At 51.8% G+C, this 25,828-nt stretch overlaps 2 protein-coding genes and 2 long non-coding RNA genes across 7 annotated transcripts; 3 read left to right on the top strand and 1 right to left on the bottom strand.

The window, feature by feature from the left end:
- The first annotated feature begins 390 nt into the window (after nt 1-390).
- On the top strand, nt 391-2,022 carry LOC110345523 (uncharacterized). Its single transcript, XR_015446944.1, has 2 exons — nt 391-1,149; nt 1,612-2,022. It is a non-coding gene; the product is annotated as an uncharacterized LOC110345523 (long non-coding RNA).
- Nucleotides 2,023-7,818: 5,796 nt separating this feature from the next.
- C1ql4 (complement C1q like 4) lies at nt 7,819-12,134 on the top strand. The gene is made up of 2 exons (XM_004863030.3): nt 7,819-9,046; nt 11,298-12,134. Exons 1-2 carry the CDS (start codon nt 8,510-8,512, stop codon nt 11,475-11,477), a joined length of 717 nt encoding a protein of 238 aa, XP_004863087.1. The 5' UTR covers nt 7,819-8,509; the 3' UTR covers nt 11,478-12,134.
- Nucleotides 12,135-12,830: 696 nt separating this feature from the next.
- On the bottom strand, nt 12,831-20,507 carry Troap (trophinin associated protein). Of its 4 annotated transcripts, none has more exons than XM_021243135.2 (15): nt 20,335-20,507; nt 19,926-20,074; nt 19,635-19,827; nt 18,293-18,450; nt 17,812-18,206; nt 17,298-17,350; nt 16,445-16,560; nt 15,355-15,495; nt 15,170-15,247; nt 14,745-14,804; nt 14,272-14,403; nt 14,095-14,149; nt 13,552-13,971; nt 13,100-13,293; nt 12,831-13,001 (listed from the first exon to the last, which is right to left on the bottom strand). In XM_021243135.2, exons 1-15 carry the CDS (start codon nt 20,477-20,479, stop codon nt 12,954-12,956), a joined length of 2,337 nt encoding a protein of 778 aa, XP_021098794.2. In that variant the 5' UTR covers nt 20,480-20,507; the 3' UTR covers nt 12,831-12,953. The 4 variants fall into 4 exon arrangements, with proteins under 4 accessions (XP_021098794.2, XP_012934421.3, XP_021098792.2 ...); XM_013078967.3 differs by having other exon boundaries at nt 13,552-14,149; nt 17,812-17,894; nt 18,066-18,206; XM_021243133.2 differs by having other exon boundaries at nt 13,552-14,149.
- Nucleotides 20,508-20,575: 68 nt separating this feature from the next.
- Nucleotides 20,576-23,507, top strand: LOC147821517 (uncharacterized). The gene is made up of 3 exons (XR_015446956.1): nt 20,576-20,850; nt 22,832-23,074; nt 23,431-23,507. It is a non-coding gene; the product is annotated as an uncharacterized LOC147821517 (long non-coding RNA).
- The last annotated feature ends 2,321 nt before the right edge of the window (nt 23,508-25,828 follow it).

Genomic DNA, 25,828 nt, shown 5'->3' with positions numbered 1-25,828 from the left:
CGAGACCGGAGCGGGCTCGGGGAGTTGGCAGGGCTAGGCGGGGGAGGGCTGAGGCCCAGGGCTGGCTTCTCCCTGGTTCTTGAAAGCCTGCTCTTATTCTGTCGCCCTCGGGTCCCGCCCGGGCCCCGACCCCGCCTGGCTCCTCGTGCCCAGGACCTGGAAGCCTCCCCGGGCCCCCTCCCCCAGTCCGGGTGATTTACACGCGAGCTCCGCGCAGCAGCCGCTTCCCAATCAGGAATATCGACCCCGGGCGGGGCCCTCGGGCCGCATCGATCCCTCTAAGGCTCGGGATTTAAAAATGTCAAATTTGCCTTTTCCAGGCGGGCGGGAGGGGGTGGAGGCCAGGAGGAGGGCCGTTTAGAGGGGGGACGGGCAGCAGGGCATCGACCAGGTGCGCCTGTGCCCGGAATGAGAAGAGATCCTGGTGTGCCAGGCCCTGAAGTGGCCTGACCATCTTTGGGTTGGAAATTGCCTATTGATGAGGGCAAGAAGGAAGAAGCCCTGCTCCCTCTGGCACAATCCCCATGGGCATATTCCCAGAGAGGGGAGCCCCAAGAGGAACAAAGACTTCCCCAAAATGTAGGGAGACAAAATTAAAAGATCTGTAAAAGTGGAAACATGCAGACACAAAGATGGAAGAGACAAAGGTATGGGGAATCCAATTATAACCTAGCTCTCAGAGCAAAGCAAAGCGAAAGTGCCTTAAACTCGCTAACAAAACAAAGGTCAGAGACCTAGAGTTGTTTCAGTTCTGCTCTGCAGGCCCAGGAGATTCAGAACTGAGAAGATAGCTAGGCTTAACTTCTTGATGGTTTGAGAATGAGGGAGGAGAGTGGAGGCAAAGCTGGGTGACGAAAGAGAGGCATGGGGGAGGAATTATTACCCTAGAAACTAACAACATAAAACTGTCAGGGTCCCAGCAGCTGCAACTCTAGGCCTAAATGAGGTGAGCTGTCTTGGAGAACTGAAGTTCTGCCCCTTCCCTTCCTGACTTCAACACCACCTACCTCTTCTCTCTGGAGACTAGGCCTGGGGATTACATCTTAGACCGGGGACTGTGGAAGTTCAGCTATGAAGAACTCTTTGGGGAATCATTCCCCCACCCCAAGATTCCCAACTGGAAATTAACTACTTGCTTGGGAAGAAATGGTGAGATGATTAGGTGGTAGTGGTATATGGTGGAGGTTGTAGGAGGGAGCAGTTGTCCTGACCAGCACTCTCACAGTTAACTTATATCACACACCCCTCAGTAGCATACCTCAGCTGTCACTGTGTCCCCTGCCATTTCCTCCAGAACTGACAGTAAGCTGGGAAGGGGGCTGACACTCAGGGAGGGGTGGTGGCTCATCCTCAGACACTCGGAGCTCACACATCCGCTGACAAAATCAGGCTGACACATCCCTGGCACATGGTCAATGATCCCAACACGGATACACACCTATCAATCCCTGCCACAGGCATCATCTCTGTGTGAACAATCACAAAATTCCTCTGAGGTAACACCCAAGAGCCTAATCTTAAAGCCTATCTATACCCTTTCTTGACACCTCACCGTTTTGCTTAACCTTAGGAGAGAGTTTATGTCCCCCTACCCTTCCTTCCCTAATCCAGCAACCGGGGCAAGCTTCAACACCTGGAAGGCTGAGTTCAAGGAAGCCAACTACCCGGGTCGAAGTGAAGAAACCCCAGCAGACAGAGGTGGGAATGTTAAATGCTCCCTCACTCCCCCTCCTGTCACCCCTCACACAAGTCCACTCGCATCCCGCCAGGCCCGCCGCCCACCTGTCAGCGGAGTAATGAATGCTTGCTCGGGGCCCTGGGCCCCCCTGGAGTCGTTCATCACTGCCAGAACCGCCTACCTCTGCCTTCCGCCCGGAGGGCTTTGCGGCCGGGGCTGCAAGACCCTCTCTCCCCCCACCTCGATCACTAATTGTCAGATTGAGATGTTGATTTGTCAGCTGGGAGCTAGCGCCAAAGAATCTGCAGTAAAACCTGGACTCCTTGAACTTCCTTTAGACTCCACTCAGGTTCGTCCGGACTTGGAGCTTTTCTTAATTTGACGTGGATGGGTTGGATTTCATTCAAGAGATCGGGGATTAGAAAGCGAAGCATCATTCTGTTCCAATTAGGAGGCGCATTACACTAGAGACCCTTAGTTTCCCTAAGGAGGGTGGTCCTGGGCTTAGCTCCACTTGCTCGGATTGGAGACCCTATGGCTTTCTCTCCCAGTCTCCCAGCAGGAGGCACCCTGGGCCACATCCTCCTCTCTTCCGCAGCCAGTCTCGGCTTCCCCATCGGAAGGCCCCAGGCCGCTGGCCCTCAATCCCCTCGAGGTCGCCCGAGGCCCAGATCTCTCCCTCTCCCTTCGCCGGGCGCCTCGGGTCCCGCTCCCGGTCGCCGCGCCGGAGGCGCACCTGCTGCAGGTCTGCCCTCGCCCGGCCCTGGGCGCCTAGGCTGCAGCCCCAGCCCCGCCCTCTCCCGGGCTGGAGCTCCCCTGGCGCCCGGCTGAGTGACGGGCGGCCAGTGATTATGCGGAAGGGGGAGCGGGGTACGCCGCGGGCGGCAGCGCTGACCCTTCACATTTCCGATCCGCCGGGACCCTCATCCATCCGAAGCTGCTCTTTGTCTGGCCGCCTAATTGCCGGCGGACAGGATGGATGGCGGGACCGACAGCCGCGGAATCCCTAATAAAGGCCGCGGCCGCGGGGGAGGAAGCGTAGAAGGGAGGGGGAGCAAGAGGGAAGGGATGGAAGGAGATGGGAGGAAGCAAGCACCGGGTCGGCTGCCGGCTCCGAGGCGCTTCACGCCCGTGCGCACTGAAGCCCACCCAGGGTGCGGGACGGGAGTGCGGGGTCAAGTCTTATCGGCAGGCGGTGGCTGTGGGGCCGTTGTGTCTGCTGCTTGTCAGAGCAGGGTAAAACACTAGGGGCCCCCAGGCAGAAAGAGCATCCTAGGGCTTATCTCACTTAGCCAAACCCTGGAAACTTGGAGCTTGGCACTACCTCCTGGGCTCCTGGTCCTCACCAGCCCGCGCCCCTCCCTCGGCTCGCCGCCGGCCGCCGCCGTACCTCCCTCCCCTCCCCTGTGCGTCTCCCAGCGCGGCCTGCAATATCCCTGCGGAGAAATGAGGGTTCTGACAGCTGTCTATGCAGCCAGTAGCCACATTTCATTACTCCAGAGGCTGGAGTGCGAGGGCAGTGGGACGAGGCGGGGCGGGACAAAGGGAAGCTGAGAAGTAGGTGAGGACCAGAAGCCAAAGCCGGTGGAAATCAGCGCTCTCTGGCCCGACAGGCCCCTTGGAGACAATCTCCACGCACTCTCTGGGGTGCTGGGAACCCGTTCTTAGCCCCATGGGCCCTGATGCAACCCTTTGAACCCAAGACTGCCAGCAGCTGCGGGACCAGCGGCACTGACTGAGGAGTGGGAGGCCCTAGGCCTGGGATTGCACACTGGCTCGGCCCCTAAGGTGGAGCCTCCTAAACTCCACAAGGAGGCCAAGTGTGCAGAGGTTCTTGGGCCACCATTGTTGCTCCTCTCAGGGTGAGAAAAGGACAACCGATGTCAGCCCCTTGAGACAATTTTCCTCTAGCTCACTTCATTTTCTGTTCTCTCTGCATCCTGTGCTTCTTTCTCCTCATCCAACTGAACAGTTCTCTGTAGCTAACTAACTTTGGCCTTCCTTCAGTCAGCAATTGAGGCATGTTAGATGTCAGAGTTGACAGCATTGAGTGGGTTAGCAGACACAGGGGGCCAGGACCCTGCCCAGTTGGCTTCATATATAGAGAGATTTCCTCTGAGACCCCATCAAATCTCACTTCACACTCCTGTTCAGCTTTCTCCTGCCCAATGCCTCAGGCACCATTTGACTCTTTTCCAGAGCTTTGGGAAAGAATCCAAGCTATCATAACTCCAATTCTAGAATTGTCCCTTATGGGGTGAGACTGGACAAGACATTTCCCCTTTCTAGGCCCCAGTTTCCTTATCTATGAAATGGGAACAACATGTTTACCTCTCAGGAGTGTTATAAAAATGCATGTTAAAAGCCCTACAATACAATACTCGATACTGTTATTTCCCTTCCGATGCAATCCGCTGGCCTCTCAAATGGACCAAGTTCCCTTCTCCGGTACCAGGTAACCCAGGCTGCTTTCCTTCCCGCTGTATGTAACCTCCAGTAAGGAAGTGAAAGCCAGAGTATAGGAGGATTAGGGCTTGCTCTGGAGGAGGAAAGAGAGAGTACAGGGGTGAAAGAGTGCTTCCTTGGATCTTCATGGAACACCAGCCAGCTGGTTCTTCTCTTCTTATAGATGAGGAAACTAAGGCTTGTGCAAGTAATGGAGGCAGATCACACTACCAGAATCTTCCCTTCCAAGAGCTCTCTATTGCTTATCTTCTCCTCTCCTTTCTTTCCTTGAGGGGGTCTGGGTCAATCCAATCAAAAAAAGTGTAAGAGAGGTGAGCCTGTAATCTCAGTACTCCTTCAGGAGGCTGAGGCAGGAGGATTGCTGTGAATCAGCCTGGGTTACATAGTTCAAGGCCAGTCTGAACTATATAACAAGACCCATGACAGGTGTGGTGGTGCATACCTGTAATCCCAGCACTCAGGAGGCTGAGACAGGAGGATCTCCACAAGTGTGAGGCCAGCTACATAGTGAGTTCAAGCTACATAGTGAGTTCAAGGCCAGCCAGAACTATACAGAGAGACCTTGTCTCAAAAAAAAAGTCATATAACAAGGCCTTGTCTCAAAAAAGAAAAAAAGTGAGAAGGAACAAAAAAGAACCTTCAAGGACCTAGGACCTTTCCGCTAGACTTCATAAAATTTTAACATGAAAACTTCTGCAGAGTAGAAGGCACATATCACATGCAAATCATATGTAAATCACATGCTAATCAAAAGTCTGGTCCTCAGAACTCTGACACACACCTGGCTATAGCCCTGGGAGAAATTCTGGGAAGACCCTGTGTTCTGGGACAGGTGGGGATGCATTCCACCTAGGGTCAGGTCATGGAGCTAAAATTCATTTTAGGATTGGAGAGAAGTGTGCTATATCCTTTGAGATTAGGGTCAGAGTTCATACTTAATCAAGGGAGAGATTAATACAGGATTCAGACTAGGTGTGCTTTCAAACAGAAGCACCTAGGAGACTGTTAAAGTGCTCTTCGGTTATCCCCTCCTCCTACCAACATTGCCCTTAGGTCCGAGGCCTCTTTTTTATTTTATTTTTCGGCATCCATGGCCTTCTTGTCCTGCAGCACACCATTCTCTACCTACTTCTATTTCTAAGCACACCACCAACCCAAGGCTCCCAGTTTGGCTACCAGAAGAGCTCTGGGCAAATTGTCCAGGACCCCAGCTTGGGCCCCAGCATTCCTTCTTGGCTTCTAGCCTCTGGAGCACAGGCTGGTCTTAGCCTTACCCAGGTCCCTCCTCAGACGAATGTGACAGCTGCAGAGGAAGCAATAAGGACCTGGTGAGCTGGCAGCTTCATTCCAGAGCGTGGGGAAAGAGCAACAGAACATGAATAAATTCATGGAGCTGGCCCCTCGGCTCCCTGTGAGCCAAGCCTGCTCCCCCCACCACACATGCCGCTGCTGCGGCCACTGGCAGCCCTGCTGGTCACCACAGCTCACAGCCTGGGCTGGGCATGGGAGCAGAGGGGAAGCTCAAGCCTAGAGAAGAGACCTGGTACCTGGAAGGGGCTGAGGTGAGGGGCTCAAAAAGGGATGGTGGGGAGTGGGATGAGGGGGATGGGGAGCAGGGCTGGGGAGCAAGGGCTTCTACTGAGTGGAGCAGGGCAGGGGGAAGGAGGAAAAAGAGCAGTGGTTGGACTTGGGGTGGATGGGGCCTGGGGCTCGGGTAGAGGAGGCTGGAGTGAGCCAGGCCTGCTCTAATCCATCCATCATCCAGCCTGGGGGAGCAGATTTGGAATTAGACATGCACGGGGCTGACGTGGCCCTCAGCCCCCCCCCCCCGACAAATGGCAACAAAGGCCTTGAATAGAATTTATATTTAGGGTTGGAGCAGGAGGCCCCTCCCCCACTGGCTGCCAACCCTTTCTCTCCCAATCCCTTCAGCCCCCTAGGGACCTCTTCTAACCCAGACACAGATCCAGCCTCAGCAAGCTCAGTCTCCCCAAATCATTATGGGGACAGAGTGCAGGGAAGCAGTAAAGAATGAGAAAATCATTTTCTACCCAACAACCACACCCTGGTGTGCCTCGTGCTCTGTTTTACACAACATATTCTGCACATCACACTCCTAGCTTACCCTAGTCATTCAGAGGCTTTTGCTCTTGCCAACCTCTAGGGTCTCCAAACAGCTCCACTTTTGCCAGTCTAGAGCCCCTTCCTTCTCCAAGCCTCTGGCCTGGGTGTTAGAGAAGGGTGCAGCCAATAGTTTTCTACCCAGTCCCTGATAAATCAAAGCTGGCATTCCTTCTTGGTCACCCAGAAAGCAGACAGTGACAGAAAGGTGCTTAGCACCTAATCTGCATTTCAGTTGTATCAATTTGCATAATTAACCAAACGCCCATTAGGTGGGGTGTAACTTTTCTGGGTTTTGTCTAAGAGCAGACACTCGAGGGAGGTGGACTGGGCAGACTTCTGAGGCAGAAAGGGACTAAGGCAGGGGGAAGGTTGGGCTGAGAAGGGCTAGGCAAGTGAGACTACAGCTGCCTTCAGACTCCCCCCGCCGAACTCTTCAGTCCTCACATAGGAGAGATGGCATTTGCTTTCCCAAATTTAGGGATTTAGAGGAAGATAAATTCAAATATCTCTCTTCAAACAGCCCTCACACGCACACAAACATTTACAGAAACAGCACAATCCACAATCCCACTCACCCAAGGACACACAAGGCCAGGATCCTGTGGCCACCTCCACACTTTCCAGCACACTGTCACAGTGCACAGGCCCAGTCCCTACCACTCTGCTGGCAGAACCGCCCCGCCCCCTCTTCCCGATAGTTGATATGTCACATTGGAGTCCGAACACGGACCTGGGTGTCTCTCTGCAGCGCGCCATTTACATTTCTCTCTGGATCTGTCAACCTGTCTCAGCTCCAGTCTCTCTCTTTCCGTCTCTGTCTCTCCCTCTCCCGCTCTGGGGCTGTCAGTTAGTCTCTTCTCGCAGCTTTGTCTCTGTCTCTGCGTCTCTCTATCCGGCTGTCTCTTTGATTTCTCTGTCCCTCCTTCTCTGCTTTTCTGTTGGTTTCTTGCTTGCTCCCCGAGGCTGGTCGGTCTCTCTCTCTCTCTCTCTCTCCACAAACACACACAGACACGCACGCACACACCCCCCACCTCTTTGCACCCCCAAACCTAGGGGCTGGGGTTGGGGGCAGGAAATGTGCCTTTTCCAGTTCAGGCCAACAAGTATCCGTTACACCTTTCACCATATGTTATTCAGCGTTCTGTTGGGTCGCGGAGGGTCGAATTTCTATCTTTTCTCTCCCTTCTTGTTTTGTTTTCTGTTTATGAGCCCCCCCCCCACCTTTAGCTCGGCAATTCATCTCTATCTTCTCGCTTTGTATCTTCACCCTTGTTTATCCTATCGCTGATTCTGGCTTCCTCTGGGCTCGGAGAATGCCAAACTTCGGGTAGAGATTGATAGTAAGAATAGGGTGGGAGCAGCGAGTCCCTGCAGAACCTTCAGAGGCAGCAAAGAACCCAGAGGCCGGGAACCCGGGGGGGGGGGGGGGGGCGGCGGACGGGCGATGCCCGCCTCGCCCCCGCGTTCCCGCATCTGGGCGCCAGGGGTCGCTCCGCCTTCGGCCGCTTATAGTGGCTCCCGCCGCGCCGCGACTCACACCACCCGCACTGCCGGCCCGGGAGGAAGGGGAGGAAGGGTAGGGACTCGGAGAAGGAAAGCGCTTTCAGGAGACAGACGCCGGGCCAAGGCTCCCGCAAGGGCTGTGGCCGCGGCTGAGGGAGGAAGGCGGGTCAGGGCTCCCCAAGAGCTAGAGCGCACCACCCCCAAGGAGGTCGCGTCTAGGGGCCACCACCCGCAGCTCAGAGCCTGGGACGTCCAGAGCGCGAGGAGTCCCCATTCCTGCCGGGTCAGTGTGTGTAGCCTGGGACCTTGGCACCGCCATCCGTGAGAAAGCAGATGCTTGGAGAGCAGGTATCCAAGACCTGTAAGAAACCAGCCGTCCAAGAAGCCGCGATCCCAGGCGCCCAGGACCCTTAGGACTGCACGGAAGGGTAACAGGATCAAGGGTTCTGAGCCGGCAGAAGGTGCCGCTGGCCCAGCCCGCGGGGGGACGGACCTCCCCCTAGACAGGCGGGTCGGGGAACGGCGCCGCTGCGGCGGGAGCCCCCAGGGGCAGGGGGCCAGGCGCCGCCGTCGGGGGGACCCAGACCCAGGCCGGAGCCCGGCCACTGCCTTCTGGGCCCGCGGAGAGCCCCAGGCCCCGCCGCCATTGCGCCCAAAAGTGAAGAGGATTTGCTGGCCCTGGCCGCGTCGCGGCTGAGCCGCCGCAAGCGGGTGGCAGGCGCGGCCGTCGGGGTGGCCATGGTGCTACTGCTGCTGGTGGCCATCCCACTGCTGGTGCACAGCTCGCGCGAGCCGGCGCACTATGAGATGCTGGGCCGCTGCCGCATGGTGTGTGATCCACACGGGGCCCGAGGTCCGGGCCCCGACGGCGCGCCCGCTTCCGTGCCCCCTTTCCCGCCAGGTGCCAAGGGAGAGGTGGGCCGGCGCGGAAAGGCAGGCCTGCGGGGACCTCCGGGACCCCCAGGTCCCAGAGGGCCCCCGGGAGAGCCAGGCCGGCCAGGTCCTCCTGGCCCGCCTGGCCCAGGCCCGGGAGGGGCAGCGCCCCCTGCCGGCTACATGCCTCGAATTGCCTTCTACGCGGGCCTGCGGCGGCCTCACGAGGGTTACGAGGTGCTTCGCTTCGACGACGTGGTGACCAACGTGGGCAATGCTTACGAGGCGGCCAGTGGCAAGTTCACCTGCCCCATGCCGGGCGTCTACTTCTTCGCTTACCATGTGCTCATGCGCGGCGGCGACGGTACCAGCATGTGGGCAGATTTGATGAAGAATGGACAGGTGAGATGTCCCTCTCCCACCTAGCCCCAAATCCCGCACTCATTCCACAACCCCAGCTCCTCCCCTGAAACAGCGTCAGTGAATCCAGGAGCGAAAGACTGCAAAGAACAAATAAATAATTTCATTTAGCCAACTGAAATTAGGGGCCAGAGAAAGATCACCTGCCCAGGGTCTCACAGAGCATTAGGAATGGTATCTGATTTAGAACTCATGACTTAAGCTTAGTGTCTGGGCAGCTTCGACCTCACGTTACAACTTTAGGCAATTGTGTTGTACTACCGTTTACCCAGCCCCCTTTCTCCTCCTATCCTGAGCTCCCATGTATGTGTGTGGACACCCTCCCTGTCCTTTGGGTTTCCCATCCCTGGTGTGCGGTAAGCTACCTGGAATCTATCTGGCTTTTTGGAATCAGAATGTAACACATTTCTCAGGCAATCAGCAGTCAGTAGGCATAACCCATGTGGGGGCATTGAGCTTGGATTTTTAAGGAAAAGGTAAAAATAGAAAATGCTTGCCCACTTGGTAGGCAGTGATCCTATCATTCACCCCAGATCATCATGGGGCCAATACTAGACCATTCCTTGCCCTCTGACAAGACTGAATCTTGTAGGCAGGGATGGGAAATGGTCTGACAGTTCAGGGGCCATCTAGGAGGTGGAAGAAATGGATTTGGAGGAAGAATGAGGCAAGGAACAGGGAGGATCAAGATCTTTGATTCTGGCCTGGTCCGTAGTAGTCCTCACATTCTTCCTTAGCAATCTCCCAGCCTCCAGGTTCTCCTGCTTGCTGCCCCTCCAGACAGTCATTTTTCCCTCTTTTGGGGTATAGTCCCAAGGACTCAGCTGCAGACACACAGAGCTGCTGGGTGAGGCTTTTGGCTAGGGCGGAGGTGGCTGCCTGGGTGATGTAGGCCAAATGGGGTTGGAGCTGAGCAGTGACCCCTGAATGCCCCACATGAGGGAGTAGGGGATGGATGGAGGGAGGTGTGACCTGGGTACCTCCGGGCTATTCTTTGGAGTTCTGTCTAAGCCAGCTTTGCCGCAGCACCCTTCCGCATTAAGGGGGACACCTCAGCTGCAGGCCCACCTCCTGCACCTGCTTTGGGGTCTCCCAACAGCACCAGAAGGAAGCAAGTGAGAGTTCCTGGGTGTCCATATGGGGGTGAGATAGTGTGTGTGTGTGTGTGTGTGTGTAAGGAAGTGTGAGTGTGTGTGATTTGAGTGTCTGTCGGTGGGGACGGCGAAGGTGAAAGTACAGTGGTGGTGTAGATGGGCATGTGGCACTGAGCAGGCATGCTTGGTTTATGCAGGGTGTCTGGGAGGAGGCCCAGGGACAAGTATGTATTTCGAGTGTGTTGGTTTTGGAGGGGGTGGGGGCTGTGCCGTTCCTACTCTGTATTCTGTCCACCCTGTGGGCACTGCTGCGGCCCTGGGGATGGTAAATAATGATTAGAATAATGATGAATAATTAATGAGTTAATAACCAGCCCCAGTGGGACAGGAAGAGGGGGGCTGAAGAGGGGGCTAACAGCCTGAGGCAATAGCCTGAGGCCAGAGAGGGGAGACAGGGCTCCTCGTTTTGGCAGAATGTGTTGGGCACCAGCTGCTGCTCCACTGGGAAATGGGCACCCCAGAGGCCAGAGCAATGGTGCCAGCATGCTGTGGCACACACTCGGATTTACCTATGACCCAGCACAAGTTTAGGACTCACCAGAGGGCCCAGTGGGCACAGAATCTTAAAAATTATCCCACAGGCTTCTTGTTTTATTTTATTTTAGCTTTTGGCAACAAAGTCTTGCTATATAGTCCAGGCTGGTCTTGAACTATGTAGCCCAGGCTGACCTCAAACTCACAGTGACCCTCCTGCCTCAGCATCTGGAGTGCTGGGACTACAGGTCTGCACCACCACGCCCAGCTCTAATTTTATTTTTAAAATGAGAATAATGATAGCACTAACAGTAACAATGGCTCTATAACAGCCACTGTTCTGAACGCACCCCACTTGTAGCAACCCATTTAATCCTAACAACTTCAGGAGGTAAGTTCTATTATTACCCCCTATTTTATCGCTCAGATTGGGGCCCTGATGTGTGCCCCAAGCTGCACAGCTAGTGCACGGCACAGCCAGAGCCGCTCAGGATCTACTAGCTTCATCTTGCCTTTCCCAGCCCACACCCTGATCCCTCTAGTACCACCTTCTCCGCTCATCTCCCTGGTCATCCCAGCTCCACTTTCGTCTACTCCCTCACTAGGTTCGGGCCAGCGCCATTGCTCAGGATGCGGACCAGAATTACGACTACGCCAGCAACAGCGTCATTCTACACCTTGATGTGGGCGACGAGGTTTTCATCAAGCTCGACGGCGGGAAGGTGCACGGCGGCAACACCAACAAGTACAGCACCTTCTCGGGCTTCATCATCTACCCGGACTGAGCTGGGCATCATCTCCGCACCTTCGCTCCCCTTTCGCTCCAGTCCTCACTCCTTTCCTGCGGGCCCCGCCCAAGGCGCCACCCCATCCTTTAGTAACCTGGGGCGGACCCTCCCACTCTGAGGCAGCCAAAGGGCGGACTCTTGGGGCTCGAGGGGGCCGGCGGGAGGAGGAGCGGGGCGCTGAGGGAGGGACCGGCCGCATCCACCAGCTGTGCGGGAAAGCTTGACCAGAATGGGTCCAAGATCGTGATCCGCTCCTCTGCCTGGAGCTGGGGAGCAGCTTGACCAGCCAGGCCTCAGAGGCCCAGAAACCAGAAGGGAAGCCATGGTGGCATAGGAGGCAAAGAACAAAAACTAGGAGCCAGTGTGTAGGCGAGAAGAGACGCTAGGTTGGTATAGGCACTGGTCCTCGCTTATGACAATTTTCTCTCGCCATCCCTTCCTCCTTCATCTCCATTTTCAGGCTCTAGGCTCCAGCGTTGGCAGCCTTCCTGTGAACTGGAGGTACTGGTGAATTCATTCCTAGCATTTAAATTCATTCTGTACAGTCGCCATTCCACTCTCTCGGGCCTAGGCCTCAGGGCTATAGCTGCTGTTGTCTCTTCCAATAAAATGAGGTTGGGGGATCGTGTGTGGCTGCTTTAACTTGGTGCATGGAATGGGGGGAAATGGCAGCCCTTTCTTTGATCTCCAGAAAGGACTCCCATCCTGCCTGTCAATCTCTGACAAAGTCAAAGGCTTATTAGTTATAACTGGCAAGGTGGTGGTGGTGGGGGGGCAGCTTAGGCTTCTCTGCTACGGGAAGGAAGAAGTATCAGCTCCAGGAGAATTGCGGGCCCTCCCTCTGTAGGCCGAGGGGGATGCCGTCCAGTGACACTAATAAGGGAGGATTCCAGAGGTTTGACTCTGGGCTCTGCCATTCTGCCTAGTGCAGGGAGAGGGTTGTAGCAGAGCTGGGTGTTTTTTGTTTTTGAGATGGGGTTTTACTATATTACCCAGGCTGGGTTAACTCCTGGGCTCAAATGATCCTCCCACTGCTGGGTGGCTGGGACTACAGGTGTGCACCATCATGCCGGTTGAGAGTTCTAGCAAAGGTGCTTAGGGGATGAGGGAGTAGCTCATGGTCCCTGGAACTGATCTTAAGTCTCAGGGAGAAGCAGAGACCCCATAATTGACCCCAACCCACTCGGAGATTGCCTAAAGTGGGCAGGGCAAGACAGCTTCTCCTGGAGCCTGGGGGGTGATTTGGAGCCCTGGGAAGCCTCTGAGCTGGAGCACATTGCCACCATGTGGGCAACTGGAGAGCAACCAGTGGCTGCCCAATTTGGATACTTCAAGTTCACTTGCTGGCTATTCAGACACTGTAGAAACTTTATTAAAAGATAAAAGAGTGTTGGCCCCCAGTCCCATGGGCAGACCAACAATAAATAAGGGATAATGGGAAAGGGTAAGGTGGAGAGGGTTGAGGTGGGAGCCTCAGTATGGAGAGCTCTGAGGTGCCGCAGAACCAACTGGAATGAAACACTAGAAGAAGAAAGAGATCTTGTCATATTCCCACTGCTTTTCAGTAAAGAAATGGAGGCTGGCCCCTGCCACCACCCCTGCCTGGACTGGAGGCTCACCAGGGCATCTTGCCATTCAAGCACTGTGGCCACAGGGTTGGTGCAGACCCGGGTGGGCCCTGGAGGAGGGACTCGGCTGGTGTAAAAGGCACACTCGTCATCCAGACGAGCCTCATGGGAGCAGTGGATAGCAGTGAGACATGCTTTGAGGCGCTGCCTCAGGGCCAGGGTTCGAGGGGCCAGCTGGCCGGGACCTGAGGGCCACAGAGTTTCGAGGGTAGACTGGAGTCCCGTACTCTCATCATGTATGGTCCCTTCCCCTCCCTCAAGAGCCAAGCCAGTGAGGAGCCCAGGGATAGAGAAGGAGCTCATCCCTTCATCCTGAGGGTAGCCAGGCTGGGACAGAGGGGACAGCAGAGGGAAGAAAGCATAGCAACATTTGGTGCAGGTCAGGGCCCCACTCCCAGAGATAGGATCTCCTTGGCTCAATCCCTTCCCAGGCAACTCCTTACCTGCTTGGCCTGTTGGGGGCCTCGGAGACTGAAGTGAGCAGATAGGTGGGCTGGTGGTTGCTGGAGCCCCCTGACTGCAGCAGCGCCATGGGCTGGACTCTAGGCTTTTTGGTTCCAGGGAGTGGGCCTCTGATGCCCGCAACTCTATCCTAGGACAGGCCTTTTTGGATGCAGTCTGTCCCTGGGGCCTAGGTTGAAGGAGTCCAGACTCTGCTGGTGGGCAGGGCTCTGCTACCTCAGGCTGCTCCTGGGAGGAGGGCGCCGGTATCCCTGGCCTGGCCTTAGAGCAGGACTCTGGAGGCCCTGTCTCTGCTGGTGGGCAGGGTTGTGTCACCTCTGGCTCTGCCCCAGAGCAGGGCGGTGGTTCCTCACACTCCTCCGGAGGGCAGGGCTCTGGCAGCTCAGGGTGTTGTGACAGTCCTGGAAGATAGGAAGTCCCAGAATTATGCCCTGGGGCTTTTAGAGTCCTAGAAATTTCAGCCAGCAGGGGATGAAATTCAACCATATCCAGAGAGGAGTCTCCATTAGGTGGGGCATACTTGCCCACTGCCAGCCCTTCCACCTCCTGGCGCAGTAACTGCTGCAGGATACTGATGCGCTACAGTGGGAGAGAGTGCCCACAGTCATGTCAGGATGTGGGTCCCTCTCCCCTCCCAGCTCCCCCTTCCCCAGCCCTGTCACTGCCCAGCAGGCATCAAGGCCTTGTTCACACAAGTCCACCTGCATTTTTAGCTCCTGGAAGTTGAAGGTTCTGTAGGGGTGAGATCCAGGACTTGCCACAGCTGGTTTCCCAGGCTGCTCCTGCAACCGTACACCACTGTCCTGGTCAAACAACCGTACGGCAATCTGCTCCTGCCACATAGATGGAAAGAAGGCGGGTGAGGTAGCCAGGCTGGGCCAAGAAGACCAGTTTGAGTCTCTAATTGAGAGGCCCTGGACTTAAGAGTAGAATGGCAGGGGGCTGGAGATTTAGCTCAGTGGTTCTGTCGCCTGCCTTGAAAGTGCAAGGACCCGAGTTTGATCCCCGGTACCAAAAAAAAAAAAATGAGTAGAAGGGCAGCACAGAAGTATTGAGAGATGGAGAGGTAGGTGGTTTCTTCAGAGAACACACCTGCTTCACTTCAAACATCTAGGACTCCATGCCAAGGGGACAGCACAAAGGACCTCAACACAGACAAGCTTCTCATACTTACCCAAGGCAGAGCAGGCTCTTCAGTGCAGGACTGAGGGGTGAGGCCACTCAACCACTGAGCCTGTGACAGAAATGAGGTGTCAGGAAGGCCCAGTAACCCACAGATAGATTCAGTCTCCCCTTGCCTGTCTTTTTTTTCCCCTTGCCTGTCTTAACTCTCCCTGTACCCATCTGTCTCCTTCCTCTCCTCAGTCGGCCCAGGTCAGCTACCTCCCTTGACTTTTTTTTTTTTGCGGTACCAGGGATCAAATTCAGGACCTTGCACTTGCCATACAGGCTCGGTGCCCCTGAGCTACATCCCCGGCCCTCCCTTGACTTTTCTTTTTTTTTTTTTTGGTACCAGGGATCGAACTTGGGACCTTGCCCTTTCGAGGCAGGCGCTGGAACCACTGAGCTAAATCCCCGGCCCCCCTTGACTTTTCTTACCTGCTGAACTCTGGGGGTGGATGGAGTAAACTGGGTTTTGGGTTGAATGCCGAGACGCCGCAACAATGAATATGAAGTCTGGGGAGAGATGTGGGTGCTGAGCAGGAACAAACCCCAGGCCTGGCAGGGTTCTCCAGCCAGATCATTCTGTTCTTGCCCAGGCCCCAGGAGTTTTTGAAACAAACCAGAGCAGGGAAGCCAGGGGAGTGTACACGCTGAGCCCGTCCAAAGGGCGATGGGTGAGTGACAGAAGGTGGTACCACGCGGCCACGCACGCGCTGGGCCTCAGGGGCAGGGGAGGGCATCAGGTGGGAGTCCTGGGCATCCTGTGGAGAAGGAGAAGGTGGCAAGAGCGATCTCATTCCCCTTCCTGTGGGGCCCACACTGTCACAGCCAAATCATGTCACTTCCTTTATTCATTCCCTCTCTTGGCTTCCTACTCATTCCAAGCCAAAATCAAAACAAAATAACCTAAGGATTTACACAGGTTTAAATCCTTACCTACTCTGACTCTGTCATTACTGTAAGCTTTTCTCTTACTGTTCTCCTCCTCACTCGGCTTCAGTCTCACTAGCCTCTCTCTCTTGCTGAACCACAAACACACTGGGCACATTCTCTCCTCAGGCCTTTGCATCTGCAGCTTTCTTGGCCTAGAATGCTCTCTTCTAGATAAATGCATGGCTTAGGCCCTCAACTCCTGGTCTTCACTTAAACGTCATCTCTCAGTGAGCCCCCTGCCCAAGCAACATTACACTGTGATAACAACTCTGCCACTCTCCAGTCCCCTTCAGTGCCATCTGAGAGCATATATATTTCACACGTGTTTTTGTCTCCCTTTCTAGAGTATTTATGTCCAGAGCCTAGAATAGTACCTTCACTCAGTAGCTGTTAACTATTTTTGGAATGAAGTGATGAATATTTTTTGTTTTGGTTTTTTTTTTGGTACCAGGGATCGAACTCGGGACCTTGTGCTTGCGAGGCAGGCGCCGGAACCACTGAGCTAAATCCCTGGCCCACTGATGAATATTTTTGGTTGGCAAGTATCAGAACTGTCTTAGCCCTGGGACTGATCTGATGGTGATAAAATATATGCCAATCTGTGACCTCTCCCTCCAGGCCCCAGACCCAACTTTGCAGAGGGCTTCGGCCTACATGTGGCAAACCCAGATGCCATAACATCCTGAGGACCAGGCCTGCCTGGCTTCACTCCCAATTCTAAATCCCCCTAAGCATCTTCTGTGTCCCCATCCCCATACCAGGAGGGTCCCTTCTCACCCCAGTGTGTATTCTCTCTCTGGTTTCTCTTACAGGTACTCGCTGGGCCAGACCTAGGAGGGCCCCTCCTCCTTCATCTGAATGAGGGACACTTTCATGTTCTTCAAGGAGAGAAGCTAGGAGATAGGAAATCTGCTGTAGTATCAAGAAGACCCACAAAAGTCTGGCACAGGGCTTTGCAACTTCTGAAAAAGGTACACCAGTTTAAGAGTCCCCATTGCCCACCAGAGGCAGGGACCCATTGAGTATCCCAAGAGTCAACACAACCTCAGTAAATCCTCATCAATCTGAGCATCATGAGTGAGCTGGGGACAGGACAGTAAATGAAAGGTCAATCTTGCAGAAGTGGCAGGGAGAGGGCAAAAATGGGGACACAAGTACAACTGGCCAACCTCTGGCCTATCCAAAAGCCAGAAGATCTCTTTCTGTCGTCCTTCTCCCTCCTACCCTTTTTTTTTTGGTACCAGGGATCGAACTCAGGACCTTGCGCTTGAAAGGTAGGCACAGTGCCACTGAGCTAAATCCCTGGATCTGTTTTTGTTTTGAGACAGGGTCTTGCTATGTAGTTCACGATAGCCTCAAATCTGAAGTGATCTTCCTCCCTCAGCTTCCCAAGTGCTGGGATTACAGGTGTGTACCACCATGCCTAGCTCTTTTCCCACTCATACATTCATTTTGCAGCACTGGGGTGAAACCCAGGCACTTCAAATGCTGGACAAGTGTTCTACCAATGCTTCCAGCCCTCCTGCTCCTGCTGATCTAGCCTCACTGCCTCCCCATTTCCTCACCCAACCCCTACCCTCCAAAGCCTGCTGTGCTTTTCATCCTGTTTCTTGCTGCAGGGGAAACTCACCAGGCTGCACAGGGGTTTCCAGGTGCAATCCTGAGGCCTGGCTCACTGAAGTCCTAATGACAGTAAGAACCACAGAAGTCACTGAGTACCAACCATGAAATGGGCATGTGCTGAGTGATGTACATACATCATTTCACTTCACTCTCACAGCAACCTTTAATGACGGTACAAACATTCTTCCCATTTCACAGATAAAGGGACCAAAGCTCAGAGAGGTTAGGACGAGCCTGCACAGCTAGTACTCGTAAGGGTCAGGAGTTAAATCTAAATCCCATTTATTGCCACAGTCTATGTTGTAGTTGAAAGAAATAGCACCTCACCTTTCTATCTTTTTTCATGTCACACTCAAGCCTGACTGTGAAGGTCTGAACCATATTCCAAGGGCTCACCCTGGGCAGCCACAGGACTCTTTGGGGAGTCCTAAAGCTACCAGAAGGCCCTAGATCCGGGGGACCTGGGTCTCGAACACTGGTTCATTTTTTTTCACATGACCTTCTTCACATCCTCTCCTTACCGGTTGCTGCCACCTATCTCTCTTCTGAGGTCCTGTAAACTAGGGCGGGTGGAGGGGTGAAAGGAAGATCTTGAAGATGGAACCTGATCCATAGGAGCAAGTGAGAAAAGCAGAGTCAAAGGTGGGCCCCAAACCTTCGGGCTTTGCCACCAACTCCATCCCCCGAGTAGGACCCCTTGGCTCCCAGGTCCCAGCACTGTCCCTGGAAGGAAGCTCCCAGAAGCACAAAACATCAGCCCCTCCAGTGCACTTACCTGCGCCTCGAGCCTCATCTGGGGACAGAAAGTCTGACCTCGGGGTCCCGATCCCTCCAGCCTTGAGAAGCAGGAAGCCCTGGCAGGGCCTAGTTGGTGGATGGGGGTTCTGGGGGCCACATACACAGAGGCCCAAGCACCCTGGAACCCCAACCGAGGTTATTAGCATGAGCTCAGGATTCTCTCTTCAGCCCTCTCCAGCCTGACCTCACATCTGGTCTCATTACCTGGCCCCTCCGGACGGTACCTCCCTGGTTCCCTCGAACCAGTACTCTCTGAGCCAGGCTGGACTGGCGCCCCATTGGATAGCTCTTCACCCCCTCACCTGACAGGATGGTGGCCAGGGCTGCAGGGTCAGCCACAAACTCTATAGCCCCTGGAGCTTCTGCAAGGTTAAAGAAGAAAAAGTGAGTAGGAACAGGAAGCGGGAGGCTAAGGGGCCAGGGACACTGGCAGTCACCCTGAGGGGCAGAAGTGAGCAAAAAAGACATTTAATTGGTCTCTCCAGCTCACCAGATGTTTACAGAACTTTAGGTAGGATACCTTCCTTCCTGTTTTTGTTTATTTATTTTTTTTGAGACAAGGTCTCACTATGTAGCCCAGGCTGGCCTTGAACTTGCAGTGATCCTCCTGCCTCAGCCTCAGGAGAGCTAGGATTATAGGCATATGCCACCATGCCTAGCTCCTTCTTTTTCTTTTTTTTTTCTTCCTTTCTTTCTAGGGGACTAAACCCAGGACCTGTCACATACTTTTTATTTTGAGACAGGGCCTCACTAAATAGCTTAGCCTGGCCTTGAACTTGTGCTTCTCCTGCCTCAACCACCTGAGTAGCTGGGATTAGAGGCATGTGTCCAATTTATAAGACTACTCTAAGCTCAAGGTCAATGATGAAGAAGACAAAGCCCCTATTATTAAACTACTGAAAGGTAACAGACTTAAGCCAAAGTATGGACAGATTATAAAAGAAGTTCTGCAAAGAATTAGGAGAACATAGGGCTGAAAAGCCTTCAGAAGGGATGACATTTTGTTGAAGAGGAGAAAGCTGGCTTCTAAGGATAGCTTTCCAGAAGCAGAACCAGGATTTTTTTTTTTTTTTTTTTTAACTTTTCAGTACTGGAGATTGAACCTAGGGCCCTTCACACTGAGCTACATCCCTAGCCGCCCCCCCCCCCCCACTTTCTTTTGGTACCAGGGATTGAACTCAGGACCTTGAGCTTGCGAGGTGCTGCTGTGCTACATCCCAGCCCACCTTTTTATTTTTTGATACAGGGTCTCACTAAATTGTTCAGGCTGGTCTTAAACCTGCAATCCTCCTGCCTCAGACTCCCAGAGTACTGGGATTGCAGGTGAACACACACCATCACACCTAGTTACCAGGACTTTTTTTTTTTTTTTGGTACCAGGGATCAAACTCAGGACCTCGGGCATGCCAGGCAGGCACTGTGCCACTGAGCTAAATCCCGGGCCCCTGGACTCTGATACTAAGCAGAAGACCAAGGAAGTGAAGCACCCTCAGTCCCTGCGGGCCATTCTCACTCCCACTCAGCTAAGGAGGCATCCAAGTGGTACCTGTCTGGGGAGGGGGACGAAGTCCCACATTTTGTCCCACATGGCTAGGCCTGAGCTCCTCCAGGGGGTTCCGGAGCTGAGTGATTGCCATCAACTTTTGTGATTTCTCTGTTTGGTGTATGGCTTTGGACCTGCCGCCTGCTGAGTCAACAAGGGTATGCTGAATACTGAGAGGAGGCTTCTGCACCAAACTCTGGGGTTGAACAAGAAGAAAAAGCTGGGATTCAGCGCCAGGGTGCATTGCTGTGTTGCCTTCTGTTAAGTACTCTCTACCCACCAGGCCCTTCTTACCCTTGGATCTTGGTTCTCCTGGTCCTGGGTGCTCGATTTGACTGTGGGGAAAGGCGGGCGTCTCTGACAGCGTACTGGGATCTTGCTGGGGGTAGGGGATACACCCCGGAGGAGGGGATCCTTTGTGGCCTGGATGGTGGTCATGGCGGCTACAATGAGACGGGGAAGAAAGTCGGCAGGATAGGGGATCAAAGTCAACCAGTTCTCGGGGCACGGGTCCTAACATCCCTGATACTTCCACCTCCACCCCAGTCTTTGCGCCCAGAAGCCCCCAGCTCCTGAAAGGCCGCTCTATCTGGCTACCCCCTCCAGACACCCCAACCCTCCTCTTTCGCCCCGAGACCCCTAACTGCTCATCTCCCTCTGAGCTCCTGCAGGCCTCATTTCCTGCAGGATCCCTGTGCCGCACCGTCCCGGGAACCCTTCACGGTCGCTTCCACTTTCTTCGATTTCTCCCCAAATTTCTGAGCTTCTGGGGCTGCTACTTCCCCAATTCGTAAAATACGCCGAGCTCTTGATTGGCTCGTCCTAGTGCGAAGAGGCGCGTGACGCATGATTCAACCGTCCAATCCTAGGCGTTTGGAGGCGGGGCCAAAAGAAAGACTAGCTGTCGAACCGCTTTTTGGCAAGGGAAAAAAACTGACCCGGCTCAAACAGCCTATCCGAGAACGGAGCGCGAGTGGAAGGCGGGGAAAACGGTAGGAGGAGGTCGTTCTGAGGCAGTAGAAGGCGTGGCGCTCTGAGTCTGGGCGGCAACGGGCGATACCGCGTTCTCGCGAGGTCTCGCGACTGGCTAGGGCAGGGTCCTCTACAGCGGGGCCCCTCAGCATTGTGGGAAGGCCTGGACCTCCCTATTTCCCGGGAGTTGTTGGAGGTTGCACCGAGCGCACTACCGACTCTGTCCTTAATTCGGGCCAAGCTTTGGGTACGCCATTCCAGACATTTAAAGAAAGCAAGTGCCTGAGACAAGCGACTGCTTCCAAACTGGTAGAGAGAGCTGAAGGGAATTGAATTGAGTCTCCTGAGAAGAAGAACAACAAAAAACAATTTGTTCACTCAGGCCTTACTACCTTTTGAGGTGGTCAGACTAGGTGTGGCTGGAACACAGTTAATTCCCGAATTTAGAGGCTCCTCAACTGAACTTGCAATCCTCCTGCCTCAGCCTTCTCCTCAGCTTCAGTTTGTCATTTGCAGGCCTGGAGAATGGCAGGGAGGGTTCACCTGCCAATTGGCAGGCGGGGGTGTGAGGTAGTTAGATCCTAGAATAGCCTTAGAATGGAAGGGGTAACCCCTAAAAGAAGAAAGGAAGTAGTGGTTTCAGATTAACAAGGCTAATAATATTTGTCCTCTGACCTCAGCAATTCCTATTACACAAGCCAAGAGCCTAGGAGTTAATCCTGTACTCATCCTCTCCCCTTCCACCGCCCATCTCTCTTTGACTTTTACTAATTTGACCTTTTAATTAACTTTAGAATTAATCTATATCTCCATTACCACCACCTTACTCCCCTAATCTCACCTAGAGGACTCAAGAGTCTCCCATCCTCCATTCTGCCTTTCCAGATGAATCCATCCTCCTTACAGTAACTAATCTTTCCAAAATGCGAAACTGGTCATGAATGAACAGTGGTAGAGACTTACTTAGCGTGCCTTAGCTGCAATCCCCAGAAACACACACACACACACACACACACACACACACACACACACACACTGTTCTAGAGAGTAGAGTTAAAACTTGCAAAGGCAAAGAAAGAATATAGAGTATTCAGAAAATAGACCTGGAATGGTGTGTTCAGAAAATAGTGAAATGGAATGTAGGGAACAGTAGGAAATAAAACTGGAAGATGATCTGAGGTCTTGAGTTGAAGAAAAGATCACCTCATTCTGCTAACAAGTACTACAGATGTGCTAAACCTTAACCATCAGGGATGGCTACTAGTATGTGTCGTGCAACTATTATGTGTAAGGCCCTTTGCTAGGCCTTGGTGTACAGAGAGGTATAAGGCTGAAGTTTGAAGAAGAGACACCAGAATGGAAATGGGCTTCCAGGGGTTGGTTGTACATGATTTTAAGGTAGTTTTCACAATTCAGGACTTGTCTTCAACTCCATGGACTTGGAAACTTAAGTTTATCAGGCTACCGAGAATAGATGTTGGGTCAGAAATCAAATTTATAAGAGAAGCTGAGTACTATGAGTGATAGGTCTTTCAATGACCAAAGTATGCATGTCTGCTCTTCTTCACAGCATCTTCGTCACAGCATCAAGATACAAGGAAATTTTATTTTATTTTATTTTTTAAGAGTAAGAAGATTTATTGAGCTAGCTTCTGTCTATGAGAGACAGAAGGGTAACTGGAAAGTGGGTTGCCCTGATTTTATTATTTTTTATTTTTTATTTTTTGAGGGGAGGGGGGTTGAGAAAGGATCTCGCTTTGCTGTGCAGGCTGGCCTTGAACTCACTGTGTAGCCCAGGCTGGCCTCTAACTTGTCACAATCCTCCTGCCTCTGCCTCCCAAGTGGTGAGATTGTAGGAGTATGCCACCATGCCCAGCTAGGGGAGGTTGATTTTGTAACAGAAAAGTTTTTATTTGTTTGTTTGCCTTTGCTTTTTGTTTTTTGAGACAGAGTCTCCCTACATAGTTAAGTCTGGCCTTGATTTGCAGCAATCTTCCTGCCTCTGCCTCCCAAGTACTGGGATTACAGGCTGGAAAACCATTCCTGGCTGGAAAACTTTTTTTTTTTTTTTTTGGTACCGGGGATCGAACTCGGGTCCTTGCGCTTGTGTAGCAGGCGTTGAAACCACTGAGCTAAATCCCCGACCCTGGAAAAGTTTTTAAAATAGTCAATGCTCAGAATATCTACCACACCTCTCCAATCTGCTTGCTTTTTTTCTTTTTTTACAGTGTTGGAGATTGAACTCAGGAACTCTCTGAGAGTGCTCACTGAGCTACATCCCCAGCACCTTGTATTTTTGGGGACCGGCTATCACTAAATTGCCCTGGCTGGCTTTAAACTTGGGATCCTTCTCCCTCAGCCTTTGAACTGACTGGGTTTAGAGGCTTGTACCACTGTGCCTGGTTCAATCTGCTTTCTTTATACTTTTTTTCTTGAGTGCTGGGGATGGAACCAGACCTGGTGCATGTTAGGTAAGTGGTCTGCTGCTAAGCTCCATGCCTAGGCCTAAACCCAATGTCCGCAGAAACACTGCAACTATTTCCTTTGTTTGCAGAAGAATAGAATTGATATTCTATTCAGCACCCTTAATGAACTCTTTTCTTGGTTTTCCTAGTTTGTCTATTGATTCTATTGGGTTTTCTAAGAGATAATTATTCTTCAAACAAAAACAGTTTTTTTAAAATTTCATTTTAATCTTTATACTTTGTTAGATTTTTCTTATTGTTTTGTTTGATTTAAAAATTTTTTATTTTATCTTTGATTGATATGTAATAATTGAACATATTTATGTAGTAAAATATTATAGGTTCTTTTCTTTCTTTTTGAGGTGCTGGAAATTAAATCCAGGGCCTTGGGGATGCTAGGCAAGTGCTCCACCATTGAGCTACATTGTGGCCCTTTTGATGAGGAAAAAAAGAAGAATCAAGATATATCATGTACTGGTACAAATTTCCTATAATGAATGTTATCATCATGTATATCTAAATGTACCAATAAATGTTTTGCTAAAAAAAAAAAATTATTTTGAGACAGGTTTCATTTCACTAAACTTTCCAGATTGACCTCAAACTTGCAATCTTCCTCCCTCAGCCTCACAAGTAGTTGGGATTACAGCTACACCTGTCCAGTTGGTGTTTTGTTTTTGTTGTTGTTTGTGATACTGGGGGTTGAACTTGGGACCTTGTGCTTGTGAGGCAGGTGCGGTGCCACTGAGCTAAATCCCTGGCATCTAGTTGGTCTTTTGATATTTGTAAACGTTACATAATGATTGAATCAGGGTGATTAGAATATCCATTGCCGGGCCAGCGATTTAGCTCAGTGGTTTCGCCACATGCTGCTCAAGCGCAAGAACCAGAGTTTGATCCCCGGTACCAAAAAAGAAAAGTAAAAAAAAAAAGAATATCCATTGCCTTAAACAGTTATATATATTTTTTGAGACAGAGTCTTGCTATGTAGTTCAGGCTGGCCATAGGGCCCAAAATTTAGCTCAGTGGCACCTCACCTGCCTCACAAGCACAAGGTCCTGATTTCAATCTCCGGTACCAAGAAAAAAAAAGATAGATATGACTGTAGTTCAGGCAGGCCTTGAACTCACTATGTAGCCCCGGCTAACATCAAACTCTCAGTGATCCTCCTGTTTCAGTCTCCCTAGCACTGTGATTACAGGCATGTGTCACCACACCTGTCAACATTTATTGTTTCTTTTGGTGAAAATTTTCAGAATCTTTCCTTCTATGTTGAAGTGTACAGTAGAAACTTTTTTTTTTTTTGGTACTAGGGATCGAACTCGTAAAAACTTTATTGTTATTATAGCCATGAACTGTGCAATAAAACACCAGAACTTGTTTCTCCTAATTGTGACATTGTCTCCATCACTTTTGTTTTTGTTGCTTTTTTATGTGATTATACAGAACTGCCAACATTATATCAACAGTAGGAATACCAGCACAGCCTTGACTTGTGGGGAACCATCTAAAATCTCTCCTCTAAGTCATTCCCATTCTTCTTTTCTTCTTGTTTTGTAAAAAAATCTAAAACTGACAGAAACTTTGTATGAATAAACATAACTTTTTTCCTCAATCATTTGAAAACAAATTGACAATATGTTGTCCAGTCTCCCCCAAGTAATTTAGCATGTATTTCCTGAAAGCAAGAATCTCTGGGTTGTTTTTTTTTAGTACCAGAGATCGAACTCAGGACCTTGAGCTTTTGAGACAGGCACTAGAACCACTGAGCTAAATCCCTAGCCCCCCCCCCCCTTTTTGAGACATAGGGTCTTCCTATGTATCCCAGGCTGGCCTCGAACTCATGGTGATCCTCCTGCCTCAGCCTCCCAAGTGTTGGGATTACAGATGTGTGCCACCATGCCCAGCTTGTTTTGGTGTTTTGAAACAAGTTCTCACTGTGTATTTCAAGCTGGCCTTGAACTCACTATGTATCACAGGCTGGCCTGGAACTTGCAGCTGCCTCAGCCTTCTGAGTTCCATGCACCACCACTCCCATCTGGGTGTGTCTGATATTTCATCATGATTAAACTTGATTAACCTATGGCAGGGCTGTCACAGAAGGATGTTGTATTCTTCCTACTGCATTGTATCAGGTGGCTTTCATTTCAACTTGACATGTTGCTTTGAGTGCATTTGTGTGTGCCAGATTTCTCCCTGGTCAGTTACTCTTGTTTTTTTTTTTTGGTACTGGGGATCGAACTCTGGACCTTGCGCATAAACCCCCGGCCCTTGGTCAGTTACTCTTTACCTTTGTAATTAATAAGGATTTTGTGGCAGGGGAGTACATTGAAATTATGTGACTGTTAATCCCTCATCAGCTTCGTTTTGAAGTAAAACATTTATTGGTACATTTTAGATACACATAATGATAACATTCATTATAGGAAATTGGTAACTGTACATGATATATCTCACTTCTTTTTTCCCATTCTCCTCCCCTCCCTTCATCCTCTCTTCCCTTCTTTCCTTATTTATTTTTTGGTACCAGGGATCAAACTCAGAACCTTGCTCTTGTGAGGCAGGCAGTGGAACCACTGAGCTAAATCCCTGGCCGTTTCCTTCCTTATTTACAAAAGCTTTGTTTACATTTTTTCCTTCTATTCTCTCTTTTTTCCTTGTCCCTTCTTTGCTTTCCCCTTCCCCCCTCCCTTGTTCTCCTTCTCATTTGAACATTTTCTTCCCATTTCCTAATATCTGTTATACATTTTGCTTCTTATT

This window comes from Heterocephalus glaber, unplaced genomic scaffold (assembly GCF_053883595.1).
Source record: "Heterocephalus glaber isolate CG9 unplaced genomic scaffold, H.glaber_assembly_v1.0 deba00001733, whole genome shotgun sequence".
Taxonomy (NCBI): domain Eukaryota; kingdom Metazoa; phylum Chordata; class Mammalia; order Rodentia; family Bathyergidae; genus Heterocephalus; species Heterocephalus glaber.
Note: the sequence above shows the minus strand (reverse complement) of the source record. Positions and strands in the feature narration are given on the sequence as shown.

Excerpts from the sequence above, each read along its gene's own strand:
- C1ql4 (XM_004863030.3), top strand. The coding sequence starts at position 8,510 with ATGGTGCTACTGCTGCTGGTGGCCATCCCACTGCTGGTGCACAGCTCG. Across the intron at positions 9,047-11,297 it reads ATTTGATGAAGAATGGACAG|GTTCGGGCCAGCGCCATTGC; the intron begins GTGAGATGTCCC and ends CTCCCTCACTAG.
- Troap (XM_021243133.2), bottom strand. The coding sequence starts at position 20,479 with ATGCGTCACGCGCCTCTTCGCACTAGGACGAGCCAATCAAGAGCTCGG. Across the intron at positions 20,075-20,334 it reads CGTGAAGGGTTCCCGGGACG|CCGCCATGACCACCATCCAG; the intron begins GTGCGGCACAGG and ends GTCTCATTGTAG. Across the intron at positions 13,002-13,099 it reads TTGAATGGCAAGATGCCCTG|TGTTTCATTCCAGTTGGTTC; the intron begins GTGAGCCTCCAG and ends TTCTTCTTCTAG.